This window comes from Haliotis cracherodii, unplaced genomic scaffold (genome assembly GCF_022045235.1).
Source record: "Haliotis cracherodii isolate W230 unplaced genomic scaffold, xgHalCrac1.p SCAF_13, whole genome shotgun sequence".
Lineage (NCBI taxonomy): Eukaryota > Metazoa > Mollusca > Gastropoda > Lepetellida > Haliotidae > Haliotis > Haliotis cracherodii.
In genome coordinates, this window is record NW_027266268.1 from 20,973,560 (window position 1) to 21,001,484 (window position 27,925).

General features: G+C 39.9%; 2 protein-coding genes across 2 annotated transcripts; both read left to right on the top strand.

The window, feature by feature from the left end:
* The first annotated feature begins 1,119 nt into the window (after positions 1 to 1,119).
* LOC139458516 (chromosome alignment-maintaining phosphoprotein 1-like) lies at positions 1,120 to 1,596 on the top strand. The gene has a single exon (XM_071239952.1). It carries the CDS (start codon positions 1,120 to 1,122, stop codon positions 1,594 to 1,596), a length of 477 nt encoding a protein of 158 aa, XP_071096053.1.
* A 5,598-nt stretch (positions 1,597 to 7,194) lies between these two features.
* On the top strand, positions 7,195 to 27,701 carry LOC139459717 (uncharacterized). The gene is made up of 18 exons (XM_071241362.1): positions 7,195 to 7,312; positions 10,733 to 10,947; positions 12,628 to 12,717; positions 13,464 to 13,614; positions 15,479 to 15,605; positions 16,658 to 16,739; positions 17,205 to 17,270; positions 17,642 to 17,805; positions 18,181 to 18,221; positions 19,419 to 19,536; positions 20,726 to 20,896; positions 21,476 to 21,623; positions 22,230 to 22,343; positions 23,074 to 23,125; positions 23,583 to 23,735; positions 24,251 to 24,406; positions 24,914 to 25,001; positions 27,312 to 27,701. Exons 1-18 carry the CDS (start codon positions 7,213 to 7,215, stop codon positions 27,484 to 27,486), a joined length of 2,211 nt encoding a protein of 736 aa, XP_071097463.1. The 5' UTR covers positions 7,195 to 7,212; the 3' UTR covers positions 27,487 to 27,701.
* The last annotated feature ends 224 nt before the right edge of the window (positions 27,702 to 27,925 follow it).

Below are 27,925 nucleotides of genomic sequence, written 5' to 3' on the forward strand. Positions count from 1 at the left end.
AAGATTCTTCTCTGTCATAAAACAAAATGAATGATATTTGGTGCTAAGAATACCACCAAATATAATTAATTTCGCATTAGACGCCTTTACACCCAACCTGATATGTCTTTGCGAGTGATATGGTGTCGTCTGCGTAGAGTAACAATATTAGTACACTATATACATCTGTTAAAATATTCATTGATTTTGCACTTAATTCTGTTCCTTTACAATGTGGAAATGAAAATAGTTCCATATCATTCAAAAATAGGAAAAAGGTTTATTCCCCTTGTCTTAGTTCTGTATTACAAAGGAAAACATCTGAGTACATATTTGCGCTCTTAACAAACGATTTTATACCTTGAAACATATTATACATGAAGGGAAAGAAATTTCTATTTACCCCAAACTTTAATAATTTACTACACAATCCTAATCTACATATGGGGGCGGTCGGGTAGCCTAGTGGTTAAAGTGTTTGCTCGTCACGCCGAAGACCCGGGTTCGATTCCCGACATGGGTACAATGTGTGAAGCCCATTTCTGGTGTCCCCCGCCGTGATATTGCTGAAATAGTGCTAAAAGCGGCGTAAAACCATACTCACTCACTCACTCACTAATCTACATATGGGGCGGTCGGGTAGCCTAGTGGTTAAAGCGTTCGCTCGTCGCATAAAAGACCCTGGTTCGAATCCCGACATGGGTAGAATGTGTGAAGCCCATTTAGGGTGTCCCCCCGCCGTGATTTTGCTGGAATATTGCTAAAAGCGGCGTAAAACCATACTCACTCTCGAATCTATATATATCATCAAATTCTTTCTTAAAATCTATAAATTTACAAAACCGCTTTGTCATTCATATAACATATTTTTGCAGCACAGAAACCTTTTCTTAAACCAGCTTGGGCTTTCGCTTAAACAGTACTCTTTCCACAATATTCGGACAACCGCAACCTTTAAGAGAAGTGAACAATTTGTAGCACAACTCATCTGGATTATCCCCCCTTAGCCAACCCATAACCACATAATTACGTGATGTGTGTGCAGTGAATTACAGAAAATTACTTGTGGATGTTGTGCAAATATATGCCAGGATCTCAACCCAGAGACGATATAGATTTGACGACAGATTAACAACTGAAATGCAAACCGGACAAAATGTGATGTCCAGAAGTCCAGGCTTGTGGAAGGATGTGAGTCCAGGCTTGTGGAAGAATGTGAGTCAAGGCTCGTGGAAGGATGTGAGTCCAGGCTCGTGGAAGGATGTGAGTCCAGACTCGTGGAAGGATGTGAGTCCAGGCTCGTGGAAGGATGTGAGTCCAGGCTTGTGGAAGGATGTGAGTCCAGGCTCGTGGAAGGATGTGAGTCCAGACTCGTGGAAGGATGTGAGTCAAGGCTCGTGGAAGGATGTGAGTCCAGACTTGTGGAAGGATGTGAGTCCAGGCTCGTGGAAGGATGTGAGTCCAGGCTTGTGGAAGGATGTGAGTCAGGGCTCGTGGAAGGATGTGAGTCCAGGCTTGTGGGAGGATGTGAGTCCAGGCTCGTGGAAGGACATGAGTCCAGACTTGTGGAAGGGTGTGAGTCCAGGCTCGTGGAAGGATGTGAGTCCAGGCTTCTGAAAGGATGTGAGTCCAGGAGCTTGTGGAAGGATGTGACTCCAGGCTCTTGGAAGGATGTGAGTCCAGACTTGTGGAAGGGTGTGAGGCCAGGCTCGTGGAAGGGTATGAGTCCAGGCTTGTGGGAGGATGTGAGTCCAGGAGCTCGTGGAAGGATGTGAGTCCAGGCTCGTGGAAGGATGTCAAGTATAGAATGGTGACGATGTATATGTGGAATGACGTTGTGGATCAAAGACTAACATCGATGTGCTTTTGCAATGTAGAGTTGTATGGCTTTATATGCAAATTGAAATTTACCCTCCCTGTTACCCCGTTACAGAACTGCATATGTAAACACTGCAATTTAAACATTGTTAAAGACGAATGTCATTTAAAATCTCTTCTGTAAAAATTCTCTTCGAGACACTGTTTCTATCAATGGAACTATTGATAAATTATGTTATGTAATGGTAAATGACAATCTCTGCCGCAACTCTGTACAAACGCAGAAGTCATTCTTCCAAAGTGCTACTGTCCCTTCTATTACTATATAATATATTCCTTCGTGTATCTCAATTATTACTCATGCTCTAGTTCAATCATTTTGTGTGTAATATTCTACACAAGTATATACATTACATTAATAGTAATACTGTTTATGTACATTTGAGTCTCGTAAGCCTCACGAGGCTGGACTTTGCTTGATTCACCAATTATCGTTTATACATTGTAAGTGCAACACATTAATAGGATACTTTTCTTCTTCAAATCCCTCTCAATCTGTCACAGATTGGACAGGTATCACTATGTCATAGGTATGTGGTACAGCTGTTGAGAACAAAGGACGTGGCTGAGTCGAACCGAATTGTTCTCGAAGCTACACCTTTTTATTCAGGTAACGACTGTTACGAGTTCTCTATTTATCTAGACACAAAACCAAATACTCGAGCTCCACGAATAGAAAAAACAAAAAATCAAGCAGACAACACTTGTGATTGACATTCGAAGTCAAACCACGAGACAAGCGTCCTTATACATGCTGCTCGAGCATAACTGTTGACCTCAATGACAAACACGCATCCACATCAATGTTGCATGCCTCATCTCTAAACTCCATCTCTGTCATCACTTTGTTGTCACCCTTGTCTAGTTGCTGTTTTTGTTAATCTCTGTATGTGTAATTTTTAGCTATACAACCATGTTTTACTCAGGTGTTTATCACTTGCTTCATAAAGGTAACCGAATCGTCGCATTGAAATAAAAAAGGGTTCAAATCCGTCTTTATTGTTACTGTAGCTTCTGAAATGCATCTTAAATATTTTGACAAACACCCACTGAAGATGAGCAAGTACCTTGTTCACCTGATGATGAGCAAGTACAAAGTTCACCGTAAGATGAGCAAGTACCTTGTTCACCCGAAGATGAGCAAGTACCTTGTTCACCTGAAGATGAGCAAGTACAAAGTTCACCTGATGATGAGCAAGTACAAAGTTCATTTGAAAATGAAGCCAGTTCTAAGTTCATCTGAAAATGAAGCCAGTTCTAAGTTCACCTGAAGATGAATTCAGTACTAAGATGACCTGAAAATGAGCAAGTACACGGTTCACCTTAAGATGAGTAAGTACTAATCAACTTCACCTGAAGATGAGTAAGTACTAATCAACTTCACCTGAAGATAAATAAGTACTTATCAACTTCACCTGCAGATGAGTAAGTACTAATCAACTTCACCTGAAGATGAATAAGTACTAATCAACTTCACCTGAAGATGAATAAGTACTAATCATCTTCACCTGAAGATGAGTAAGTACTAATCAACTTCACCTGAAGATGAGTAAGTACTAATCAACTTCACCTGAAGATGAGTAAGTACTAATCAACTTCACCTGAAGATAAATAAGTACTAATCAACTTCACCTGAAGATGAGTAAGCACTAATCAACTTCACCTGAAGATGAGTAAGTACTAATCAACTTCACCTGAAGATGAGTAAGTACTAATCAACTTCACCTGAAGATGAGTAAGTACATATCAACTTCACCTGAAGATGAGTAAGTACTAATAAACTTCACCTACAGATGAGTAAGTACTAATCAACTTCACCTGAAGATGAGTAAGTACTAATCAACTTCACCTGAAGATGAGTAAGTACTTATCAACTTCACCTGAAGATGAGTAAGTACTAATCAACTTCACCTGCAGATGAGTAAGTACTTATCAACTTCACCTGCAGATGAGTAAGTACTGAACCTACCAAGCAGCATTGTTCCACTGTAAGTTTCAAGTTGGTTAAAATGTTCGCTCGTCACGAAGACCAAGGTTCGATTATCCTACATGAATACATACAATGTGTTAAGCCCCTTTCTCACGTCATCCTTTGTGAATTTGAATAATATGACGACGGTCTGTACATAATCGAATCTGCACCAGATAATCCAGTGATTGACATCATGAGATCGATCTACGCAATTGGTATACGGTGATATGCATCAAGCAAATCTATTGGAAAAAAACACACTTTTAATAACATGTTAAAGAGTCTTACAAAGTCCATATTTACACCAAAAAACATATGTGATTTTATAGTTATTTAAAAAGCAACGAACAACTGCCCTGATCTCACTACAAGAGCGAGTGCATATTGAAATCGTAGCTGTGACGTCATAGTGCAGAGACATCCGCCATTTTGTTTCGTTTACAGTGCATTAATCTCCATGGCGATGAAGTGATTTTCCGTTATTCTCGGCGTATTGAAGACGCACAATTGGGTATTGTGTGGGCATGGGATGTACTGGTTCATCAAACAAAAGTACGAGTGTCTTTTCTTGACATTTCCAAACCAAAAGGACGATTAAGCGAGGAGGAAAGTTTGGATAAAGCGACGTCAGCAAGAAGGAAAATGAAAACCGACTGGACATGCCTTTTTGTGATTCTTGAAGTTTGAGGCATCTGTCTATGATCAATTTAGCATTCATTGTTACATAATATATACTGCATCTACCCGAGGCAAGTGAATTAACTGACAATAAAAGTCCAGTTTCCACCCTTGCCGAACTGGTATTATGGAGATACATTTTGGCTGGGCTAACGAGTCTATGCATCAAAATCGCGCACCGAAATCGAAATCCGGTTTGTAAAATGTCGTGCAGATTTCTGTCGATTGTAGGATTTGCAAAGCATGTGCACCGCCAACTCGTTGTCAACAGATATTTTCCAAGTCTTTTCATGTTTTTAATGAAGGTGCTCACGTGATTTGATGCATTTCGCTATGTTAGACCCGTTTTATCACAATATAGATCTTGATTATTAATTAGATCGTTTTGACTGGGCGCCACCATTTTGTTTGAAACAAATGCAAGTGATACGAGAGGTGGAATCTGATTGGTCCATAGGAGAGCCTTAGAAGGAACATAACTCGTAATAACCACTGGTGGCCCTACGGTCGAGCCCAGGAATTCCAGCCCTTGCCTCGGGAAGATGTATATACTGAGCAAAATTAAAAACTTCACATTTAAAAAAATAATCCCACATATAATGTACAACGGACAAATGTGTCAGAGAAGGTAATTTTTAATCATTTATGTCCAAAGTAGGATTTTAATTAACGGTGGTAACCATAATTTGTTCCAAGCACCTACGGTATTCGGTAATCAACAGTTTAAATCATAAGTCCCAAGCACGAGAATCTCACGGCACACAAGTTTAGTAGCGTGTATTGCCACCATGTGCGTTGACAAATGCCACACAACGCCTCCGCATGGACCTTGTGATGCTTGTGAACACATAATTGGGAAGACGACGCCATTGTTGCTGCAAAATGGTGCCAAGATCTTGCAAATTCTGTGGTTGGTTCTGGAGAGATGCCAAGAGCATCCCAGACGTGTTCGATGGGATTGAGGTCGGGAGACCTTGACGGCCAGGCCATGACGTTGACTCCATCATTCTGAAGGAAATTCCTTGTCAAAATTGCTGTGTGGTGTCTGGCATTGTCGTGTTGGAAGATCAAACCGGGTCCATGTGCTGCCATAAAAGGCAGAAGTTCTGGTGCCAGTACCTGGTCGTGGTAAGCAGCAGCGTTGAGGTTGCCACGGATGACAAGAAGCCTGGAACGTGCATTGCCACAGAAAGCGACCCACACCATGACACTTGACACCATGACACCTCGAAATCTGTCAACTTCCTGTACACAACACTGGGCGTAACGTTCATGACGGCGCCTCCACACCCTCGCCCTACCATCAGCAAATCGAAGATTCAGTCGGGATTCATCACTGAGGACGACTTGATTCCAATTCCTCTGAGTCCATCGTAAGTGTCTCTGTGCCCACAATTGACGTTGACGTCTGTGTTATTGAGTCAGAATCGGCCCGCAGTATGGCCGTCCTGCTTGAAGGTGAGCAGTTCTCAGACGGTTTCGAACAGGTTGCGCACTCAGTCTACCCCTAAACAGTTCATTTCTGGTTGATGTAGCCGTCAAAAATCGGTTACGGAGGTGACGTAAGACAATCTGACGATTTTCTGCTTGTAACGTCACACGTGGTCGACCTGGCCGAGGGCGATCAGCGGTGGTACCCGTTTGCTGTAGACACGTCTGTAAATCATAAACAGTCCGTCGGCGACAACCCATCGTCCTTGCGACTTCAGCTACGGACGTCCCGTCTGCAACATGCTGATGACACGTTCACGTTGCACATTTGAAAGGCGTGACATGAAAATGGCCGTAAAGACTTTTGTTTTCTTGTGTTTTTCTTTTTTTGTTAATGGCTGCTATAAAGTATGGCTGAAAACACGTGCGGTATTATGGCCACGTGACCAGTTGCACGTGAAAAACCACTTTTGCCACTATAGTGCTGTGCACATGATTTTGATCGATTCACCTGCACAAAAACGGGTGTTATCTGAAGACAAAACGTGGCCATTGCTGTTTAAATACACAATATGGGCCCACAACGATAACTGGTCAAAATGTTAAAATTTTAGGATTGTAAAGTCTTTAATTTGGTTCAGTATATAACTCATGACTAACCAAACTCGTACAACAATTACAAGGGACCATGCACATTGATCAGAAAACATGCAAAGGTTTTATATTGGCATAATTCTGGTGTACATAAACGGGGTACGAGTAAATTTTAACGTTTTTTTGTCCTAGATATTTCCTTTAGAATTCTTTCTTTCAAGATACATGTTTCAATATGCTTCATGAATGATTTATTTCCGTATTTATAGTTTACTGTAAATTCCCTTTAAGTGGTAAGCTCATCGCTATATGGCGAGGCGCTCTAATCATATTTCAACTCAAACGTAAGTTGTAACTTATGTTAGAAAATCATAAACCGCTGGTTAAGACCCGTACTTACGATTTAGTACCCTTAACGGTGTTAAAACGTGATCAATATGTACTCTGTGTGTTGTCGCTATGAAAGAAGATACACGCATTCACTGCAGTTTAGTCTGGCGCATGCTGTTTTTTAGCCACTTTGTTAAAGAGAAACATTGAATGAATTTACCTGCTCGGGTTGCCTGCACAATGGTGACGGTGTATCTGGATGTACCGTCAACGTTAGGTGCGTGGGCATAGCAAGGCCCCAGAAGACGTGTCATTGCAGCCCTCCGACCACACACCTAACTAGCACAAAGATGGCAGGATTTAAGATTCTGCTGATGTTTATCGGATTTGTCCAGTTGTTTGTTTCGAACGAGGGTATGAAGCACATTTACAGAAATGTCGATGTTGAAGGTATCGTTTTTAACACTCGCTTTCAGTTCTATCCCAATAGTTTGAGATATTCTGTCTGTTTGATTGTTTGATGTTTAACGCCGCACGTCACTAAAGCAATATTGCAGCCACATGACGGTGGCTTGAAAGTTATCGAGTCTCGACCAGTCAATCCAGAGATTGACATTATTAGCAACGTCCCATGTTATATTTGGTTGGTTCTTCATTTTCAATTCTAAATTTTGTGAATTCAAACAAAAGGGGAATTGTACCCATGATACGATACAAGGTACCGGTGAGAATTTGCCCAGCTTGTTTATTTGTAAAGGTCATTGACAATAATAATTGATGGAGATGTTTGTATTAGTCGGGACAGAAGTGTGGATTCAGAACATAAATTAAGGTTCGATCCCAACTATTAGCTGAACATTTACACTTGCAGTGGTGTTGTCATAATATAACCATCCTATGTAGGTCACCCTTTATGAATACATTAACCGCGACAAATAATTGAGATCACTAGAGCGTGTGGTGTATACATTACCATATGCTGTAAAAAACACATTGATCTATATGTTTTTGTAAAATTTCGAATAAACAATAGCAATAACGACAACAATAAAAGAGGAAAAAAAAAAAAACCATTTGCGTTTGCGTTGAATATTGCCTGATATGTTCTTTAAGGATTAGTTTTGTAGATTAGACTACTCTCTAGATACTGAGACCAATTACTCGTTAACCTAACAATGCGTACGAGGATTCATTCATTCATTCATTCATTCATTCAGTCATTCATTCGACCAGTGAAGATCCGGGTTAGAATAGCTCACCCATGCTTGTCGTAAGAGGCGACTAACGGGATCGGGTTGTCAGGCTCGCTGACTTGGTTGATGCATGTCATCGTATCTCAATGGCGTTGATCGATGCTCATGATGTCAATCACTGTATTTTCTGTTCCAGACTCGCTTATTTACAGACCGCCGTCATATAGCTAGAATATTCTTGAGTGCGGCGTTTAACAACAAATAAACAAACAAACCATTCATTCATTCATTCATTTACTACACCTGTATGCCTGATGCAGTGGTTTAGAGTCAGGTTCAACACCCACATCATTATCCCTATTCAATGTTTCATGTTTCACGTTAAATAGATTTTGCCGAGTATTAAAGGAATATCATAACATCCAAGAATTCCTTCTAAACAGTTGACAAATCTGTTAATCTTTTGTCACAGTACATCCCTATACTATTATCATACACTGTGTTACCATTAACTTTCGGTCATGATTCGACATGTTTTGTTCAAATATTACACATTTGTGAAACTAATTTATATAACTCCTCATGCGTACATAGCAAGACAACAGAACCTTTAGATAATTATGCGCTGGGGATTGGTAAAAATAATATACTATATTATTGAAACTATAAAAAAGACTTCAGTAAGCTCTCTAGGAATAGTGATACCGTCACACTGAATGTTGACGGGGAAGGGAGTGGATTGTCACACCTTTGTCGGGTCTTTTGTTTTATCTTTTTATTTATTTAGTGCTCAATGTTACCATTATGTTACTATGTTTCGGTTTATATATACTACAGACATACAACTAAACTAGTCACAACACTTTCACCATCATCTATAGTTAATGTTACAAGTCGGACATTAAGTAGATTTTGCTGTGTCATGATGGAATAGTATGATATATTTGACCCAACAGTCGAGAAATCAGTATACACGCAGAAGGGATATGTAGCCTGGTACAACACTTATAACATCGTCTTATATTTAATGTTACAAGACCTACAGTAAATAAATGTTGCTGTGTTATGATGGAATAGCATAATATGATTTACCCAATTACTCGATTAAGGCGACAAATCCATTTTTTTGTCAGTGTACACGCAGTAAGGTATAGAGCCTGGTACAGCACTATTCACATCATACGTATTTAATGTAACAATTCTTACTGTAAATCTTACTGATTTTGCAGTGTTATGATTAAATTTCATATATGTATTAGACCCACTTAACAGTGGAAAGTTCTGACATGATTAAAATGATATAACACATTTCCTTTTACTTGTAACATTTGGGCCTGATTTGACCTATGACGCGTGTTAAAAAAATAACATGTGTGGGAAAACACCAAATATGACACATAGTGCATACATAGCATCACTACCATCCCCTCTATTTCAGCAAACCACATTGATTTATCGTTTCATATTAGGTTATTGTCTATTCACACACACACACACACACACACACACACACACACACACACACACACACACACACACACACACACACACACATAACAAGACAAAAAAAACCTGCAAACTGTAGGGACCTAACCGACAAGAATATGAGAAAATAGATAATAAATATTTGGCGAACACGGAAGGCAACACTGATATGCCTGCATGACATCCATATTTCTAGCAATGAAGAAACCACTATAAGGAACGAATTGGGATTAAAGAGTATAATTAAAACCACCCCAACGCTAGTCCAACGCTAGATTGGTAGCGATATTATTCTACAATAGTGTTGAAGTGGATATACCTAAATATAAGAAGGATAAAAACTTTATTATTGTCGACATAACTATTGATGGAGCAAGATTGACCTTAGGTAATATATATGGTCCAAATACTGACAACATTACATTTTACAACTTGAGAAAATAGATAACTTGAAAATGAATATATGGTACTATGTTAGGACTGGAATATGGAATCAAACCAAGCTAAGGTTCTTGGAGACCTAAATACATATTAGCAACCCTAAGTTCTGACAACAATTGTTGATGATAAAAATGCAAAAATGGAAAATTTTAATGTAGCTGATGCATGGTGGCAGTAACCAAAGCCAGCACCCACGACTGGTTTCTGGTCTTCATCATTCATCTAACGTTTCAACTGATGCAGAAATTCTTCCCGAATGTACATCAGACCATTTCTTCATCACACTTGCTGCTATTTTCGCTATGATTTTATGAATAATATCATCCTACACAAGTCTACATTTCAAGTATTAAAAGAGTAAACTTCACGAAGATGCATTTTAGAGAATTTTTAGGGATACTACCCAAGAAGAGAATTATGTGGCCATATCATATTGCCGTTCGAGAGAAAATGACAAGGACAACTTCTACGAATTTAACAAAATACAATATATCAAATATGAATTACCTCATATCATACATTCTTTACAATTCAACGTGCTTTTGAAATGTGATTACATAGTATATAACTGATGCATACTGTATACACTTACTAAGTTAAAAAAAAAATGTTTTACAATAAGGACAACCGATGGCTTGCAGCTGTTTGGCTGAAACTCTTCCTTACAGGACGAAGTGATATTGCCTGGTACTTCTGACTTTGGCGCAGGACAACATACACTCAAGTGATCATCATTTTTTTCGAATTGTAGGACTCACGAGTCAGATTAAATTCCTCCATCCCCGGACTACATCGTCAGGCAGCCTTCCAGACGTTATCATAGCGGAGGTGAGAACAGACAGTAACACCACCAGGTTGGTCCTGAGGAAGAACGTAGATGTAGACGAGAACGCCCCCGTGTACGTTCCACGTCGTGCTGAAGATGGGAAGGTTAGGGTTGTCAAGGACGTCGTGCTAGATATTCAAGTGAGTATCTAGATTTGATCGTATATCATACTAAGGATTCAGGGCATTTCAATATTTCATGTAAACCATTAATACAATCTCATTAAAATCAGATCCTAGTTCTCGCTACCGCTAAACAAAAATCTGAAGACATCCAATTAGGGGTCACGACAGAACGACCTTTCATCCGACCAATCAGTGCGTCGCTTACCAGATTATGAACGTGACTGTCGGAATGTGATTTCTAATCATGCAATCTCAAAAACTTTAACATGGGGTATTCCGAACGATAGTTACGGGTTTAGCGACTGAATCCTTACATTCTAGACCATCTATTAGTCATTGTAGAATGTTTTTTGTTCTGGTTTCAAATTTGAAATCGAGAATTTGTCAAAATGTGTTTCGAAGCGTAGTCGCGAATTTGAAATTTGTGCCGTAAAGCACGAGAAAGCTGGTTTCTGATTGGTCATTCCATTGGTCGGTCAAAGTTCGCGCAAGGTCGGTCTGACGTGACCCGTAATGGGGTGTCCTCAGATCTTTGTTTAGCGGTAGCGAGAACTAATGTCTGATTTTAATGAGATTGACCATAAATATGGCGAAACATTAATTGTTGTATTTAATTTATAAAAAAACTCATTATTATGTTGCTCTAACAAAACCCAATTAATTGACGAATACAGCTTACATGTACATATTTTGAGAAACATTAGAAATATATTAAAAGTCTACATAAACCAGTCAATTTCGTACAGAAATCTTTTTTTGCTTTCATGGTGAGTAAAATAGCTTTTCGTCATCATATGAATATTAAATCACGTTGTAAGACGGGGAACGAATTTTAGTTTCGCGGCAAATAACCAAAACTGAATATAACACTCTCCGCGGGATCTTTTTACGAAACTGTATTTCGTTAATTATACTAAAATGTTATTCTACCATCTACCAATACTCAATTCTGAGGTTTCAAATCACAATAACTATCTCTTACTTATACAGCTGATTCGACCAGCGCATCACAATGGAAGTTAATATTTATAGGAAGATTCTTCTCCTCATACAGTATCGTCATGCTTTATGAATTAATCACATGTACAACTGTAGGTTATAAAAATGCAGAGTTGCAGTACTTTAGTACAAAACATTTGGGGTAGAAATAGAGAAAGCTAATATATTTCAGAATGGAGGGGACCCGTGAAGATTCCGGGATAGAATAGGTCTTCAGCAACCCATACTTGCCGTAAAAGGTGATTATGCTTGTCGTAAAAGGCGACTAACGGGACTAATGTTTTAAGGCTATTCTTTCTTATTTATTTTCAGATATTATGTCTAAAACCTGAGGTAAATTTCAGGTATTATATTTATTATACAGACATATGACGGTTTTATAGTTTTAAAGTGCTAGCCTCTTGATATATCATGCCACAGTTTAACATGGATACGAATTCTACAAATGGGCTATTCTGTTATAACAATGATCCATATAATGTCATATCGGCAATACATGTACATGTATGTAAGCCATAAAGCGTAGCGAACCAGTTATACAATACCAAACACACAGTAAAATATAGGGGTAGATAACATAGATTGAAGAAATCAGATGGTTGAAAGAAAATCTTCTCTGGACAAGTCAATGAGCTACATGAACAATGCTCAAAATACATATTTGTAGGTGTTAAGTGAATATGGGATTGTTTTCAGGATTCGGCCGAATATCAGGACGTTTCCAACAAGGCCTCTGTGGAAATATCACAATGGTTGAATGACAGAAACGAACCTCGTTATAAGATGGTGAGTATGCAACGTTTGCAAACAATTGGAGAGGGTCTACCGCTATGAGCAAATCTTTTGTCCACTGGCTATATATTTTACCCGTTTTCGCTCCCTGTCTTCTAACCCGTGACTATTCGGATGGAAGAGATCACAAATAAAACACACATGTCCAAACGTCCCGTTGGGATTCAGGATAACATTATAGGTCCCCATCTTGTCGTGAGAAGCGACTAAATAGGTCTGGTGGTCAGGCTCAGTGACAAAGTCGCCTGCATCAAAATGACGTGGATAGATGCTCATGTTGTCAGTCACCAGATTACCTGGTTATTATTTACTGACCGCCGTCATATATTTGGAATAACCTCAATGAGCCTGATACGACCAACAAACAACATGGCGTAGGTGCCAACTAATGAATCGGGTGAATCGGCCACCGTGTCCGAATGTTTGCTCATTCTGCCAACCACATGTATGCCTAGTCCAGACTCGATTATTCAGAGGCCGTCGTGGTATGGCTAAAATATGAGGATGACGTAAAACAACATTCACATCCTAGCAGAGGGTCCCAGCTGGAAGTTTGTTTGTTTGTTGTTTTACTCCGCACTCAGCAATATTCCAGCTATATAATAGTGTCTGGACCAGGTGATCCAGTGATTGGCACCATGAGATATATGCATGCCATTTCATATGCGGGTAATATCAATTCTTCTTCTTATACTAAACAAGATGGTAATTGCATCTAACGTTGTAGTGATTATCTGCAGGATGGATTAGTCACATTATCAGATGAGAAACTGTACTCCGTCCAGTTGGTTTCACGGTCTGGTCGGAATGTTGGAAAATTTCAACCCGGAGACATATACCAACTGAGGCTGGCACAAGTATCGCCTGAACTGGAAGCGATGGGAATGACAGGTAATATACTATCATCCAACTAATGAGATATTCACAGTTTCTCTCTGTAATAGTTTCGTCTTATCTCTCTCCCGTCAGCTCAGTAATACTCTCTTAGATAGACATTATGAGTACATCGTCACTTCCTGTCTATTCTGATTATGAACATATCATCACTTCCGGTATATTGACTTTATAACGTATCGTCACTTCCTCTTAATTGTCATTATGAACATATCGTCACTTCCTTTTTTTGTCATTATGAACATATCGTCACTGCCGCTATTTTGTCATTATGAACATATCGTCACTTCCCCTATGTTGACATCAATAAGATATCGTATCTTCTCCTATATTGACATGGAGACATTTTCACTTTCGCTGTACTGTTATTATGAACATTTCTTCACGTACGCTTTATTGACATTATGAACATGTCGTCATTTCCGCTATTTTGTCATTAAGAACATATCGTCACTTCCGCTCTTTTGTCATTATGAACATATCGTCACTTCTCCTATGTTGACATCATGAAGATATCGTCACTTCTGCTATATTGGCAATACAGATAATTGTCATTTCCGCTATATTTACATCATAAGCTTCTTCACTTTGCATATATTTATAGATAAGAACATATCGTCACTTCCGCTATATTGACATCATAATCATGTTGTCTCACCCGATTTCTCGAGTTTTCGGTCATTTCATGTGAAATCCGCTATCTCGAATTAACGCTAATCATTAGAAAATAAATGCGAAAAGAAACTTTCCATATTCACTCGAAATCTTGCTGCCTGTCACACCCGCTCTTATTATGACCTTGACACTATCGCAATCTCGAAGTCTTGTGTATTTTCTACATTCCTGCCAATTCATGATATGTAAGTTTCCTTTTTCTTTCCTTCAACGCCGATGTCGAGAAGGTACTACGTTTTATTGAGAGTTGTGTTCCTTTATAAAAGCGACAAAACCCTTTCCATATTCATAATCATTCTCTACCAACTGTATCATTTGTATGATTCCGACGTTATCATGAACATGTGTTTATGAATCACAATAAAAAAGTGATAATACTAGGTGTTCGTGAAAAGGTGAGCGTATCCAGTCCCACCGGTGGCACCCGTCACAAACACATGCAATGGCAGGTCATGTTGAAAAACAAACATAAAAAAGTTTCAACAGCTTCACTGAGGCCTAGAATGTTGTAACTTTGATCAAACAACTTTTGAGCACGTGTCGTAAAACGCTCTTTGATATTTTAGTAGAAAGAGCATTGTATCTCAAAAGTTGTGAAATATAGAGCCTGAAGCTGCAGGAATATTGCTCGACATAAGGGAAAGTTTATTTATTTGAAAGTTGAAGTCATTCCTCTTGTCACACAGTCTTGTGGGGAGTGTTTTGTCACTCTGGATCTGTATGTAAAAAAAACGACTCCGAGGTCTTGACTAAGAATGTAAGCCTGTGGCAGAGGGATATTGGAGAAGGCCGAAGTGTTTCCTTAAGTTTTTTTTATGTGGAATAATTTTGGTTTGGTTTGTGGCTTTACACCGCACTCAGTAATATTCCAGCTATATGACGGCGGTCTTTAAATAATCGAGTCTAGACCAGACAATCCAGTGATTGACATCATGAACATCGATCCTAGCAATTGGGATCGATGACATGCAACAACCAAGTCAGCGAGCCTGACCACCCGATCCCGTTAGTCGACTTTTACGACAAGCATAGTGTACAAAGTTACAAAATAACTGAAACGCCAAGCAATCCTTTGAGATTGTGAGAACCCACATTGCATTAATTCCCCCTGTCTCAAATACGTTCTGTGAAAATATAGAAAGTCCTTCCTTGATTGTATTAACTCTCGAACTTACTTTCGTTTCAGATGAAGACTTTGAGCCTGCCGACTATGACGTTCCATTTCAGAATAAAACGTCCAGACGCACCAAACGCCAGATTAAGCCTATTTACATTGATGTCGTAACTTTGATAGATCATTCTATTTACCAGAGGCAAGTATAATTGACATTGAAAGAAAGCTGTGGCAATCTGGTAATTGAGCCAATGAATAATCAACACCGTAGTGATACCATTGTTATTGTTATTTTTCACTGCGAACCTTCAAAATAGAGAGGAGCTTTTATAATTGATGAACCGCTTATAACTTCTTTATAACAATACACCGCCTCCGTGGTCTTGTGGTAGAGCGTCCGCCCGGAGAGCGGAAGGTCCGGGGTTCGATCCCCGGCCGCGTCATACCAAAAGATGTTAAAATATGGTACTTGTTGTTACCCTGACTGGCGCTCGGCATTAAGGGGTTAAAGCAAGGACTGGTCGACTCAGATTCAGTATACTGTGTCTGAGTGGGGTATTCATGATAAACTGCGGCATGGTATCTCAGTGAGCTAGCACTAGTTATATAAGCGCAATAATCTTGGACGCGACGTTAAACCCAATTTCACCTTCACCTCTATAACAATACAATCACAGCAGTTGTTCGCAAGATCGTGTTGCAGCTGTAAGCCATTCTCGACTGCGAAATCATTATCATTATGCTATCATCCTGGTGATGGGTCCCGTGAAGAACCGGGGTAGAATAGGTCTTCAGCAACCCATGCTTGCCGTAAAAGGCGACTATGCTTGTCGTAAGGTGAAGGCGACTAACGGGATCTGGTGGTCAGGCTCGCTGACTTGGTTGATGCATGTCATCGATCCCAATGGCGTGGATCGATGCTCATGTTGTCAATCACTGGATTGTCAGGTCCAGACTCGATTACTTTCAGCTGCACATATAGCTGGAATATTGCTGAGTGCGGCGTAAAACAACAAACACGCATCCTGGTGATGAACGGTAAACTGTTGACTCAAAACGTCTTTCACACACAATGAAGAAATTACTATCCAGAAATACATGTCATCTTCCTAAATGTCTCTCAGTGCCAATGAGAACCTGCTACCATTCTGCGTGGTTATCGGTGAATATTGTGTCACCGCCAACCTCATTTTGATCGTGTTGGATCTCAAAAATCTTTTCACTTTTAAAGAATATACCAATTTTTTTCAGATGGCTTCAACAAGCGTCTTTGATGAGAGACTTGGACACCAAGCAGAACATACGACGTCATTTTGCTCATCTTGTTAATGGCGTAAGGTTCTACGCACTATGTATTAACCCTAATCTTTCGAGGAAAGTACATACAGCAGTATGCAGTATAACTTTCTGGTTCGAGAAATTATCTCCACCAACCCCCTCTCTCTCTCCTGCACAATATCTTCCTCCTCAACCCACCATCTTTCTCTCTTTCTCCCCCCCCCCTCCGTCTCTCTCTTTTAATATTCATACATATATTAATAATAAGATTCCAATATGTCGATTATTGAAAAACGTAAGATTAACACCCAAGTAAATAGTAAAATATCAGTTTATTAATTTGGTGGTGCCTTTTGACGGAGTGTCTTTTAATGGTTGTTTCGTTATTATAACGAGGCCTTAAACATATTTGTATGTGTAATGTATATTAACTAGGTATTTTTATTCATGTACTGCATTAATTTATTTGACTTATTTGAGGTCTAAGTCTCATGTAAGTCATCAAATGTCATTTTGCCAGATAAATCTGCGATTCAAAACAGCATCTACGAGATACAACATTAGATTGGTCGGATACTTCATTCAGGTAATATCACACATCGTTCTTTCCATCAACAGGAAACCTATCATAACATAATTATTAAATATATACCGTTTTTTAATATTTTGTGAGGGGCGGTCGGGTAGGCTAGTGGTTAAAGCGTTCGTTCGTCACGCCGAAGACCCGGGTTCGATTCCCGACATGGGTACAATGTGTGAAGCCCATTTCTGGTGTCCCCCGCCGTGATATTAGTGGAATATTGCTAAAAGCGGCGTAAAACCATACTCACTCACTAATATTTGTGTTCATCAAAGTAACATTTATGCGATGTAAACCTGGCACTTACTACTCTTTAATGACAAATTATAATGTTCTTATTCAATCCCTTTAATAAATTTGTCCAAATTCCATGCCAGGACAAAGAGGACGGTGAATGGTTCACGCGGGTCCTGAAGAAAGAGTCCAGATTGAACAGAAACAACGACTTAATTAATGGATACCGTCTACTAGACAGTGTGAGGAACTGGACAAACTCGGATTCCGGATTTCCGCAAAATGACTATATCATAGCATATACAGGGTAAGTATTCCAGAGCCGCAGTAACTGTCTGCCGCTCAGGTTATACCGTACGAACAATGACTCATAGTATTTTTGCTCCAGATATTGTTTGTTTGTTTGTTGTTTAACGTACTCTGCAATATTCCAGCTATATGACGTCAGTCTGTAAATAATCGAGTCTAGACCAGACAATCCAGTGATTGACATCATGAACATCGATCCACGCAATTGGCGAGCCTGACTACACGATCCCGTTAGTCGCCTTTTACGACCATCATAGTCGCCTTTTACGGCAAGCATTAGTTGCTGAAAATCTATTTTATCCCGGATTTTCACGGGTCGCTCTACATACTGAGTTGGATCAACGTGTTGAATGTTCTTCTATTTTACTCGCAGGCATGATATATACAGTCCAAGAACTGGAAGAAAGCTGCTTGGTGAGACTGTTCTCCTTCATCAATAACTAGGACATTCTCAATTATCATACACTCAATACACGTGGTTCTAAGCAAATATCTGACATGAGAAAGTAACTTGATTATATAACTGCTGATTATGTAGCAAATGTTATATTTGGGATAACCCTTTCTTTTTTTTGTTGACATTTTTTATTCCTTTCGAAGAGTTGTACATCAGGTTCAGAGGTTACACAGTAGGTTTAGTCAATTGTAGTGACAATACGTTACATAGATGTATATTTCTTGTGATATAAATATAGCATGCATAATTGAAACACACCCACGCACACGCACACACACACACACACACACACACACACACACACACATGATATGCCTCAAGAAGAGCGTGAAAAGTTGTATCGATAGCCTGATATAACTAAAACAATTATGGTAGTATTGCTATTTGAGGCATAGCTGATCTATAGCCTTATTGTACAAGGCATAATTATTATATTAATTTGTGTAGGATTTTCCCCCATTTTCGTTCAAATTGTAATAGGCCATTGCTTTTGGTGGCAATGAATTTTTCAATCATCGCTGTCTCTTTTAGTATTTTCCTAAAATTATCAAAAATTGGTTTCTCACCCTTAATACTTGATATATATATATATATCTTTTACTGGATATTATAATATGATTGAGTAAAAGTTTATTTTTGTCGAATCCAGAAATAACTGAGTATTTGGTAAGTGAGATCCTAGTATTTGTGTCAAGGTTTAAAAAGGTTTCCAGTTTGCTCCAAAAGTGTTTAACATATTCACATTCCCAATATACATGTATAAGGTTTTCGCCATTTAAGTCACAAAAGGAGCAAATATCATTATCAACTAGTTTCATTCTTAATAATTCCTTTTTGGTGTAAATTATTCCGTGGATAAACTTAAACTGAAAGTCAATCAATTTAGTATCTTTAGTACATTTTCTGAAATTTGAATAACCCTTTCTTAGTAAAGTACAGATTCTCGTACTTTTGGGGGGGGGGCCTGAGTCCCGTCCGGGGTTCAAACCCACACTGGCCAGAGTGAGGCACCTAAACGCCAGCACACAGAGTCATCTTCACTACTGATGATGATTTAACATTTTGTTTATCACGTTTTTGTCAAAGCGATGTATATGTAGAATGTGCTTCTATATAGGATCATAATGTGAATGACTTCGTTGAACTTGTTGCAGGGTATGCTAAAGATATTGGAAGCATTTGCAAAAACTTTAGTGCAAGCAGTTCACTTGTGGAATACAGCGGCCGTATGATTGACGATATGCTGCTATCCGTGCATGAAGTTGCACATAGGTATGCATGTACTTGATAGTGTCTCAGATCTTTCTCTTAAATTAATGCTGAAGTGATAAGCTGGTCACACGTCTGACCCCTGTACAAGTACTGAGGCTGGTTGCCATAGAAACAGTCTGCTGCAATACCAATAAAGTAGCATGACAGATTAATGATTTAAAATGTAAATAACACTGTATGGTTTTTGGTTTGGTTTGGTTTGTTGTTTAACGCCGCACTAGCAATATTCCAGCTATATGACGACGGTCTGTAAAATAGTCGAGTCTGGACCAGAAAATCCAGTGATTGACATCATGAGCATCGATCCACGCAATTGGGATCGATCACATGCATCAACCAAGTCAGCGAGCCTGACCACCCGATCCCGTTAGTCCTTTTTTACGACAAGCAAAGTCGCCTTTTACGGCAAGCATGGGTTGCTGAAGACCTATTCTACCCCGGAATCTTCATGGGTCGATTGATGTTATGAACAACGCCCCATACTGTCTGGGTACGATGACACGCAATCATTCAAGTCACCGAGCCTGATCATCTTATTGCTGGGGCCCAGAAGCCTCACAGGGAAACCATGCAAGGTTGCATCTGTCCCTATGTTACAACATTCATTGCCTTGGTGAAGCGGCTGTCGGGTAGCCTTGTGGTTAAAGCGTTCGCACTTCACGCCGAAGACCCGGGTTCGATTCCCGACATGGGTACAATGTGTGAAGCCCATTTCTGGTGTCCCCCGCCGGGATATTGCTGGAATGTTGCTATATGTGGCGTTAAACCATACACAATCACTCACTAGTAAAGTTTTCAAAAGGTGTTCATGCAGAGGGCATTCCAAATTTGACGCATCAGTGACAAAAATGCCTAAAGATGCAAGTCCCTATTTTGACCTACCATGTGTTCCATTGCATGTGTTTGTGACGGGTGCTACCCGTGGGGCAAGATACGTCCACCTTTTCGCGTACAACTGGTATCATCAGTATTTGATAGTAATTCATAAACACACGCTCAAGATATAGTCGGATTGAGTACAATGAGCTCTGCTTTTGGTAGAAACTGCTTATGAATATGGAAAGACTTTTGTCGATTTTACCCCCTTCATATTGTATCTCAAGTTACATAAAACTCGTTAAACGGACAGTCTGTACTTGCCTGTTCCTGTTGCGATGTGTTCATTCAAATGATTCTATGTTTGTTTCAGTTTTGGAGCACGGCACGACGCGGACAAGAACTTGTGTTCTCGTTCCAGGCACAACATCATGTCTCCTTCATATAGCAAAAGCCATTCCCTCGTCACTAACAACGAGTATCGCTTTTCTTCGTGTTCGGTAAGGTACTTCCAGGAACATGTCGACGGCATTCTTGAAGAAGGGTAAGATTATGTTTCTTTTGGTTTTTTTTCATGTTGTTTAACGCCGCACTCCGCAATATTCCAGCGGTCTGTAAATAATCGAGACAAACCAGTGATTGACATCATGAGCATCGATCCTCACAATTGGGATACGATGACATGCATCAACCAAGTCTATGTACTGTAGCACAATTTGAGTTACATATAGAATTCTTGCAAAGATCATGTCGGCGAGTTCGGGTTATCATGATATCATACACTGGTTTGTCTGGTCAAGATTCAGTATTTATTTGGCGACAAATATCTTAACACACAGTTATCAATGACAGACACAGCCACCTTCCTAATCATATAGAGGGTAGAAATGTGTGTTTCTGATCAATATACTTAGGTTTCAATAAACACTGTTTCATTGTGTCTGCTGGAAAAATCTTTCTGCATTTGTTTCTTTGTTTGTTTGTGTTGTTCAGTTTATTTAGTTGTGTATCAATTCCAGGGCCCACTTGCACAAAGCGATCTTAGCGCTACGACTCTTGTAAGCCTATGTTAAAGCATAGGAGTTACGATCATCTTAGCGCTAAGATCGCTTTGTGCAACTAGGCCCTGGAGTGCTAAATCTAAAAAGTGTCTCCTAGAGAAACTACAGCCGTCGTCAGTCCCAGACATAAGCGGCGAGATGCCAGGGCAGCTTTATGATCCAGACATTCAGTGTAAAATGGCCCTCGGAACTGCGTCATACTTTCTCAGTGTAAGCATCATAAAAAACTTACGTCATACTTTAAAAGTGTGAGTACACTCTGTCTCAGCAAGACATGGGAAAAGCAAGGAAAGGTGATATGTTTCGATTTGATATAACGTGAATATAGTATAATGCGCATGAACATTATAGATTTCTACAAGCGCAAATCATTCTAGGTTTAAGACGGCTGTAACAACTTTTTTATGTTTGAATCACGAGAAATGCTTTGGTGCTGAAACCAGATTTAATCAGGGTGTATCTGAGATTCGAACCAACAACACGGCTGCTTTATACGTATACTTTATAAGTCATGGAGACCCGTGTACATCGAATGGGTTTCCTTACAAATTATTCATACGGTGGTCCTAACCAAGCATCTGAGAAGGGTTTTGAGTTTTGTTGCGGGGGTGGCCGGTGCTGATAAAAGAGTCACAACGTAGTAAAATAAACCAATTTCCCCCAATATATCTCCACCATAAAATACTCTCGAGGTTTTTTACCAAAGTGATTAACGTCTAAGGTCTGCAGCACCAAGCTGAAACGCCGTGGTATAACTGTAATACTGTTCAAAGTGACGTTAAACTCACTCACTCACCCACTCACTCCCTGTTCTAGGGTGAAACTTACTTACCACGAATCTGCAAGAGAATGTACTGTTTTGACCGGCAGTCGTCCTTCAGCCGGAAACCGATGAATGCTGCTGAAGGGACATCCTGTGGCGACAGACAAGTAATTATAATACACAGATGAGATAAGAGGTCCCGTTGTATTTGTTAGAATACAGGGTAGGTTCCCAGTAAGGGTGGTCGTAAGAGGCGAATACAAGGATCGGGTTCAGGCGGCTCAGTGAGTTGACTGCGTGTCACCATCTCGACGGCGTGGGACGTTGCCTATGATATCAACCACGTGTGTATCTGCACCACACTCTATCAGCTGTTACACACCGTCGTCATGTAACTGGATTGTTGCTGAGTGCGACGTTTGACAAAAATCTAAACAGATACTGTGGCATTTTACTTTGAAAGAATTGTTTACTTCACAAAACATATAACGGCACCCTGTAGACGTGCATCTGTACCGCCAAATGATCAATCTTGGCTGATACCGTTACAATGTACTGTGAAGCGCAGTTACCTTTTTTCCGCTATTTTTTTAATGCAATTAATATGGATTACAAGATTTGATTGTAATTGTTCCTTCTTATTGTGACCAAAGTGCTATTAAATGTTTAGAAAGAATGTTCAGAAGATTGCCATTATATTTTACAGAGTGAACTTATTGAAAATGCTCTGAAATACCGGCATGTATATAAAATATCTAATTTTGGCAAGGAAATATCACTATACAGACAGCTTTATCAATGATGGTCAAACTTAAGCCATGACTTTGGTAACAAATATCAGGAAAGTACTAGTTCCTTACTGGTGTAAATATGTCAGTCTTGTGTATGTGTTTTCAGTGGTGTGTGGCAGGGACCTGTACACGATCCGGAAGTGCTCCCTCAGGAAACCGTAAGAATGTCACTCTATTAGTGTTTCTTCATTTTAGCAAATGGTTAAAACGTGCGCATTTACATATTTCCCTTTATCTCTAACTTGCAGCGATATTCCATTCATGACGTCATACAGTGTTAGGCCCGTGAAGGTCCGGGGTAGAATAGGTCTTCAGCAACCCATGCTTGTCGTAAAAGGCGACTATGCTTGTCGTACAAGGCGACTAACGGGATCGGGTGGTCAGGCTCGCTGACTTGGTTGATGCATGTCATCGATCCCAATTGCGTGGATCCATGGTCATGTTGTCAATCACTGGATTGTCAGGTCCAGACTCGATTATTTACAGACCGCCGTCATATAGCTGGAATATTGCTGAGTGCGGCGTTAAACAACAAACCAAACCAAACCAAAAACCATACAGTGTTATTTACATTTTAAAAAATTAATCTGTCGTCCTACTTTATTGGTATTGCAGCAGACTGTTTCTATGGCAACCAGCCTCAGTACTTGTACAGGGGTCAGACGTGTGACCAGCTTATCACTTCAGCTGATAGCACTTCGTGCACCAGGAGCCTAATTCGGAAATATTGTTGTGCTACCTGTCTGAAATACTACAGAAACGGGACAGGTGAAATTCAATTTAAGTAATGCTAAACCTCCAAAATGGTTCTTATGTAGTAGAGGAAACACACAGACCCATAGAATGTACATACGTCAGCGTTAATTAGAGTGAGTGAATGAGTGTGATTTTCCAGCAATATCACGGTGGGGGACACCAGAAATGGGCTTCACACATTTTACTCATGTCGGGAATCGAACCCGGGTCTTAACCACTAGGCTACCCGATCGCCCCAGCGTTAATTAGATCTGAAAGGACGAAGCGCTATAAACATGTTTTGTTTTACGAAAAAGACCAAATGTATGGATGAACAATAACACTTGTAAACCATATCATATATTTATACCAGATACGTCAGGAAGGATCTCAGCCCGAGTAAACGCACTTGCAAAATGGATAGGATATGATATTCGCAGTTAATGCACGGCAGCGCAATATGCTACATGGTGACATATAAATTAAAAAAAACATTTTTTGTGAATGAATAATTATATTTAAAAAACATTTTTTAATGTTGTCTGCAGAGTCAACATCAGTAGTTCCATCTGCAGCTTCGCCAACGCCAGTGACCAGCGGTCAATCACAAACACCAACCGCACTTTCTGAACCCTCAACCTTGAACGCTACTGCAAGGACACCAAATACATCTGCGACTCCTCTAACGACTTCATCAACGTCAGGTAATGTTTCTATTAATTGTATGCAATCAAAACCATTGGTGCCTAAAATATGCTGTTTCCGGTAAGATATGCAATACACACACATGTATATATGTTTATGTTCATATATATAATAACAATGAACATCAACATATACATATACAAGTCCTGTTGAAATGGGACCCTTTACCCATAAGGGTAAATTTTTAGAATACAGTTGGTGAGCGAGACGGATTTGTACCACTGCAAGTTCGTTTCATATGTAAATGAAAAGCCAAACTTATAACGACAGTATACTGTTATCATTTAGTTAAATACACCTGCATCATGGGTATCAATCGGGGCCAAGATGAAAGAATAGAAGTTTAATTTGTCCTCCAGTTCTTCCCCCAAAAAATATAGATATAAGTACGGAGTTTGGCTCCTCGTTTCACAGAAGAACTGAGTGTTTTATAGCAATTACCAAAAATGTATTCGCTGTTACCGTGCTTGTGCTTTCAATAACAGTCTATTGCTGTATTCGTTCAGGTGGCCCAAACAAGATGGCGGTCGTTGGGGGCGTTATAAGTGCGTTGGTCGTCACATGTGTGCTCGGGGTGGCTATTGTCTTCATCGTGTAAGTAATTTGTGTAATAATAGTTACCTTATGCTGTGTCTTTGGAAAGACATATACTGAAACTCTGTAATTAGGGGGCACGGGTGGCCCAGTCGTCTAAGGCGCCGCGAGTTTCGTCCCTTGGGCACGCCAGAAACCTATGATTGTTGGTTCGAATCCCGGTTCGCCTCAATTATGTTTCTAGGTTTGTCAGCACCATACCCGTGCTCGTGGGGTTCATTGAAGTGGTAAACGTCTGAGACCTGCATCACTTCGGGCTTTCCTCCCACATTAAGCTGACACGCCGCGATATAACTGGAACAATGTTAAAAGCGGGGTTAAACCCAACTCACTCACTCTGTTATAACCTAAAGGTAACCATTTATTATGTATTTCTGTAATGACAAACTCGGCTTCTCTGTACTGATCTAGGGGCGATCGGGTAGCCTAGTGGTTAAAGCGTTCGCTCGTCACGCCGAAGACCCGGGTTCGATTCCCGACATGGGTACAATGTGTGAAGCCCATTTCTGGTGTCCCCCGCCGTGATATTGCTTGAATATTGCTAAAAGCGGCGTAAAACCATACTCACTCACTCACTCACTCACTCACTGTATTGATCTATTGTGTGTCTCTGTACTCACTATACTTTTTATCTGCAATGACCTACATGTATGATGCACCTCTGTAATGAGCCATACCGCATCTCTGCAATCGCCTTCATGAACATTGTTCTCTGTAATGACCTATACAAAATGTCTGTAATTTGCTATGCCTCTGCCACCGCCTCCGTGGTCTAGTGGTAGAGCGTCCGGCCGGCGAGCGGAAGGTCGTGGGTTCGATTCCCGGCTGCATCATACCAAAAGACGTTAAAAGATGGTACTTGTTATTACCCTCTCTGGCGATCGGCGTTTAGGGGGCTAAAGCAAGGGCTGGTCGGCTCGGAGTCAGATTACTGTGTCTGAGTGGAATATTCCTGCTAATATGATGCATGGTATCTCAGTGTGCTAGCACTATAAACCGACATTCGGCATAAATCAGTCCGGACGAGTAAAAACAGACACACACACGTGAATGCACGTCGTTATATAAGTGCAATAATCTTGGACGCGACGTTAAACCCCATTTCACCTCACCTCACCAGCTGTACTTCTTTTCTATTATGACCTAGACAGAGGCTCAATCATCACCATAATACTAATCGCTAAATACTGAATTATCTTAAAAATGTTCAATATGTCAGTATATTTAAGAAATGATTTTCACATTGTGGTGGTTAACTCGAATATGAATCTATGAACCGTGCAAGTTAAACTCGTGTACACTCCGGAGCTTGCGATGGCGTGTAAACAAGATATTAACTCGCAAGGTTGAAAGCGTTCATTCTCCAGTAAACCACCACAATGTGAAATAATTCATTTCTTATACATTCGTAGTTTGAAGTTTAAGGGATGCCAATTGTACTGTGACGCACATTTGAGACAATATACGTTACTGGTTACATTGGAATACAGTGACCCACTGGCAGATAAAATCTTCGAGTCATTTACCTTTGTCAAAAATGAAATTGGATGATATTCCAGAACAGGGAATTTCCAACAGAATTGAAAACCTTGAGGAGTTTTGTTTTGTGCGTCATGTATTTTAAATTGTATTCGACTTCAAAATGAGGGGAGAAGAGGAGGGACATATTTGTCCCTGTGGCATCCAGGGGCTATGCAAATATGTAAATGACTGTTTAATGAAACCTTGAGTTAAGATTGGTTGGTTGGTTGTTTAACGCCGCACTCAGCAATATGACGGCGGTCTGTAAATAATCGAGTCTGGACCAGACAATCCAGTGACTAATATCATGAGCATCGAACCACGCAATTGGGATCGATGACATGCATCAACCAAGTCAGCGGGCCTGACCACCCGATCCCGTTAGTCGCCTTTTACGGCAAGTATGGGTTGCTGAAGACCTATTCTACCCCGGAATCTTCACGGGTCCTTGAGTGAAGTAGAAATGTTAATTTCTTGTCCGACATTACGGAGCCTCAAGATCATGGGAGGCAGGGGAAAGGATAGAGAATTGATCCACTCGGCGTTCCTTAACGCTGAAAAGTGAAGTTTATACTTCGTAAACGTCACTTTTTGAAGTTTGATGAAAAATGAACTTGTGATGTGATCAGCAAATAAACCAATCAAATCATCAAAAATCCCTTAAATTTCAAAATTTATTTCAGTTAATTTAATAACTTACATCAGTTATGACAAGCACTATCCCACTGTAAACATCTTCTTTCGCTAAATGAATAACTACTTCGTTATAACATTCTTGTGCCGTAACAGCCGAAGACGTACGTTGGGAAAGTCATCAACTCAAGTGACGTCTTCATCCAACAACGGTTTGACTTTCCATAACCATGGCGGGTTCCCCACTGAAGCCGTCAGCAACTTCAACATATCCTCCATGAGTGTTCGCTTCAACTCCGACACTGACAGAATAGTAGATAATTACATATGAGACGTTTTGACACGAAATATATCAGTTGTTTGTCGTACAATAAAACACTGCAGTTTTTACTTACGATAAACAACTCCCACTCGTCGTTTATTTCTTAATAAAAAAATCCGATGTTTGCACATGTGCTTCTTGACGATTATCGATGCTGATTGAAGCCATATGACGTCATCGAGCTTCATTGTTGAGAAAATACGATAAGACGTCATCCATTGTTCATGACGTCACAAACAATATTAAACCTATCAAACAATTGGTTGCCTTCAGACGTTTTTCTTCTTTTTCTGTTTAAATGTCAATGAGTAGTATAGAGAATAATCCGCTCAAAATATGGAATAACGGATTATAGGATACTCCTCGTAATATGGTTTTGTTTGTTGCTGACAATGGCTCCTAACGAGTAGAACATCGTAAACCCGTGCAGTAAAACGTCACTGCTTAT

Coding starts and splice junctions, on each gene's coding strand:
- LOC139458516 (XM_071239952.1), top strand. CDS start 1,120: ATGCAAACCGGACAAAATGTGATGTCCAGAAGTCCAGGCTTGTGGAAG.
- LOC139459717 (XM_071241362.1), top strand. CDS start 7,213: ATGGCAGGATTTAAGATTCTGCTGATGTTTATCGGATTTGTCCAGTTG. Junction 21,624..22,229: donor CTGCGTCATACTTTCTCAGT/GTAAGCATCATA, acceptor TCCCTGTTCTAG/GGTGAAACTTACTTACCACG. Junction 24,407..24,913: donor AACGACTTCATCAACGTCAG/GTAATGTTTCTA, acceptor GTATTCGTTCAG/GTGGCCCAAACAAGATGGCG.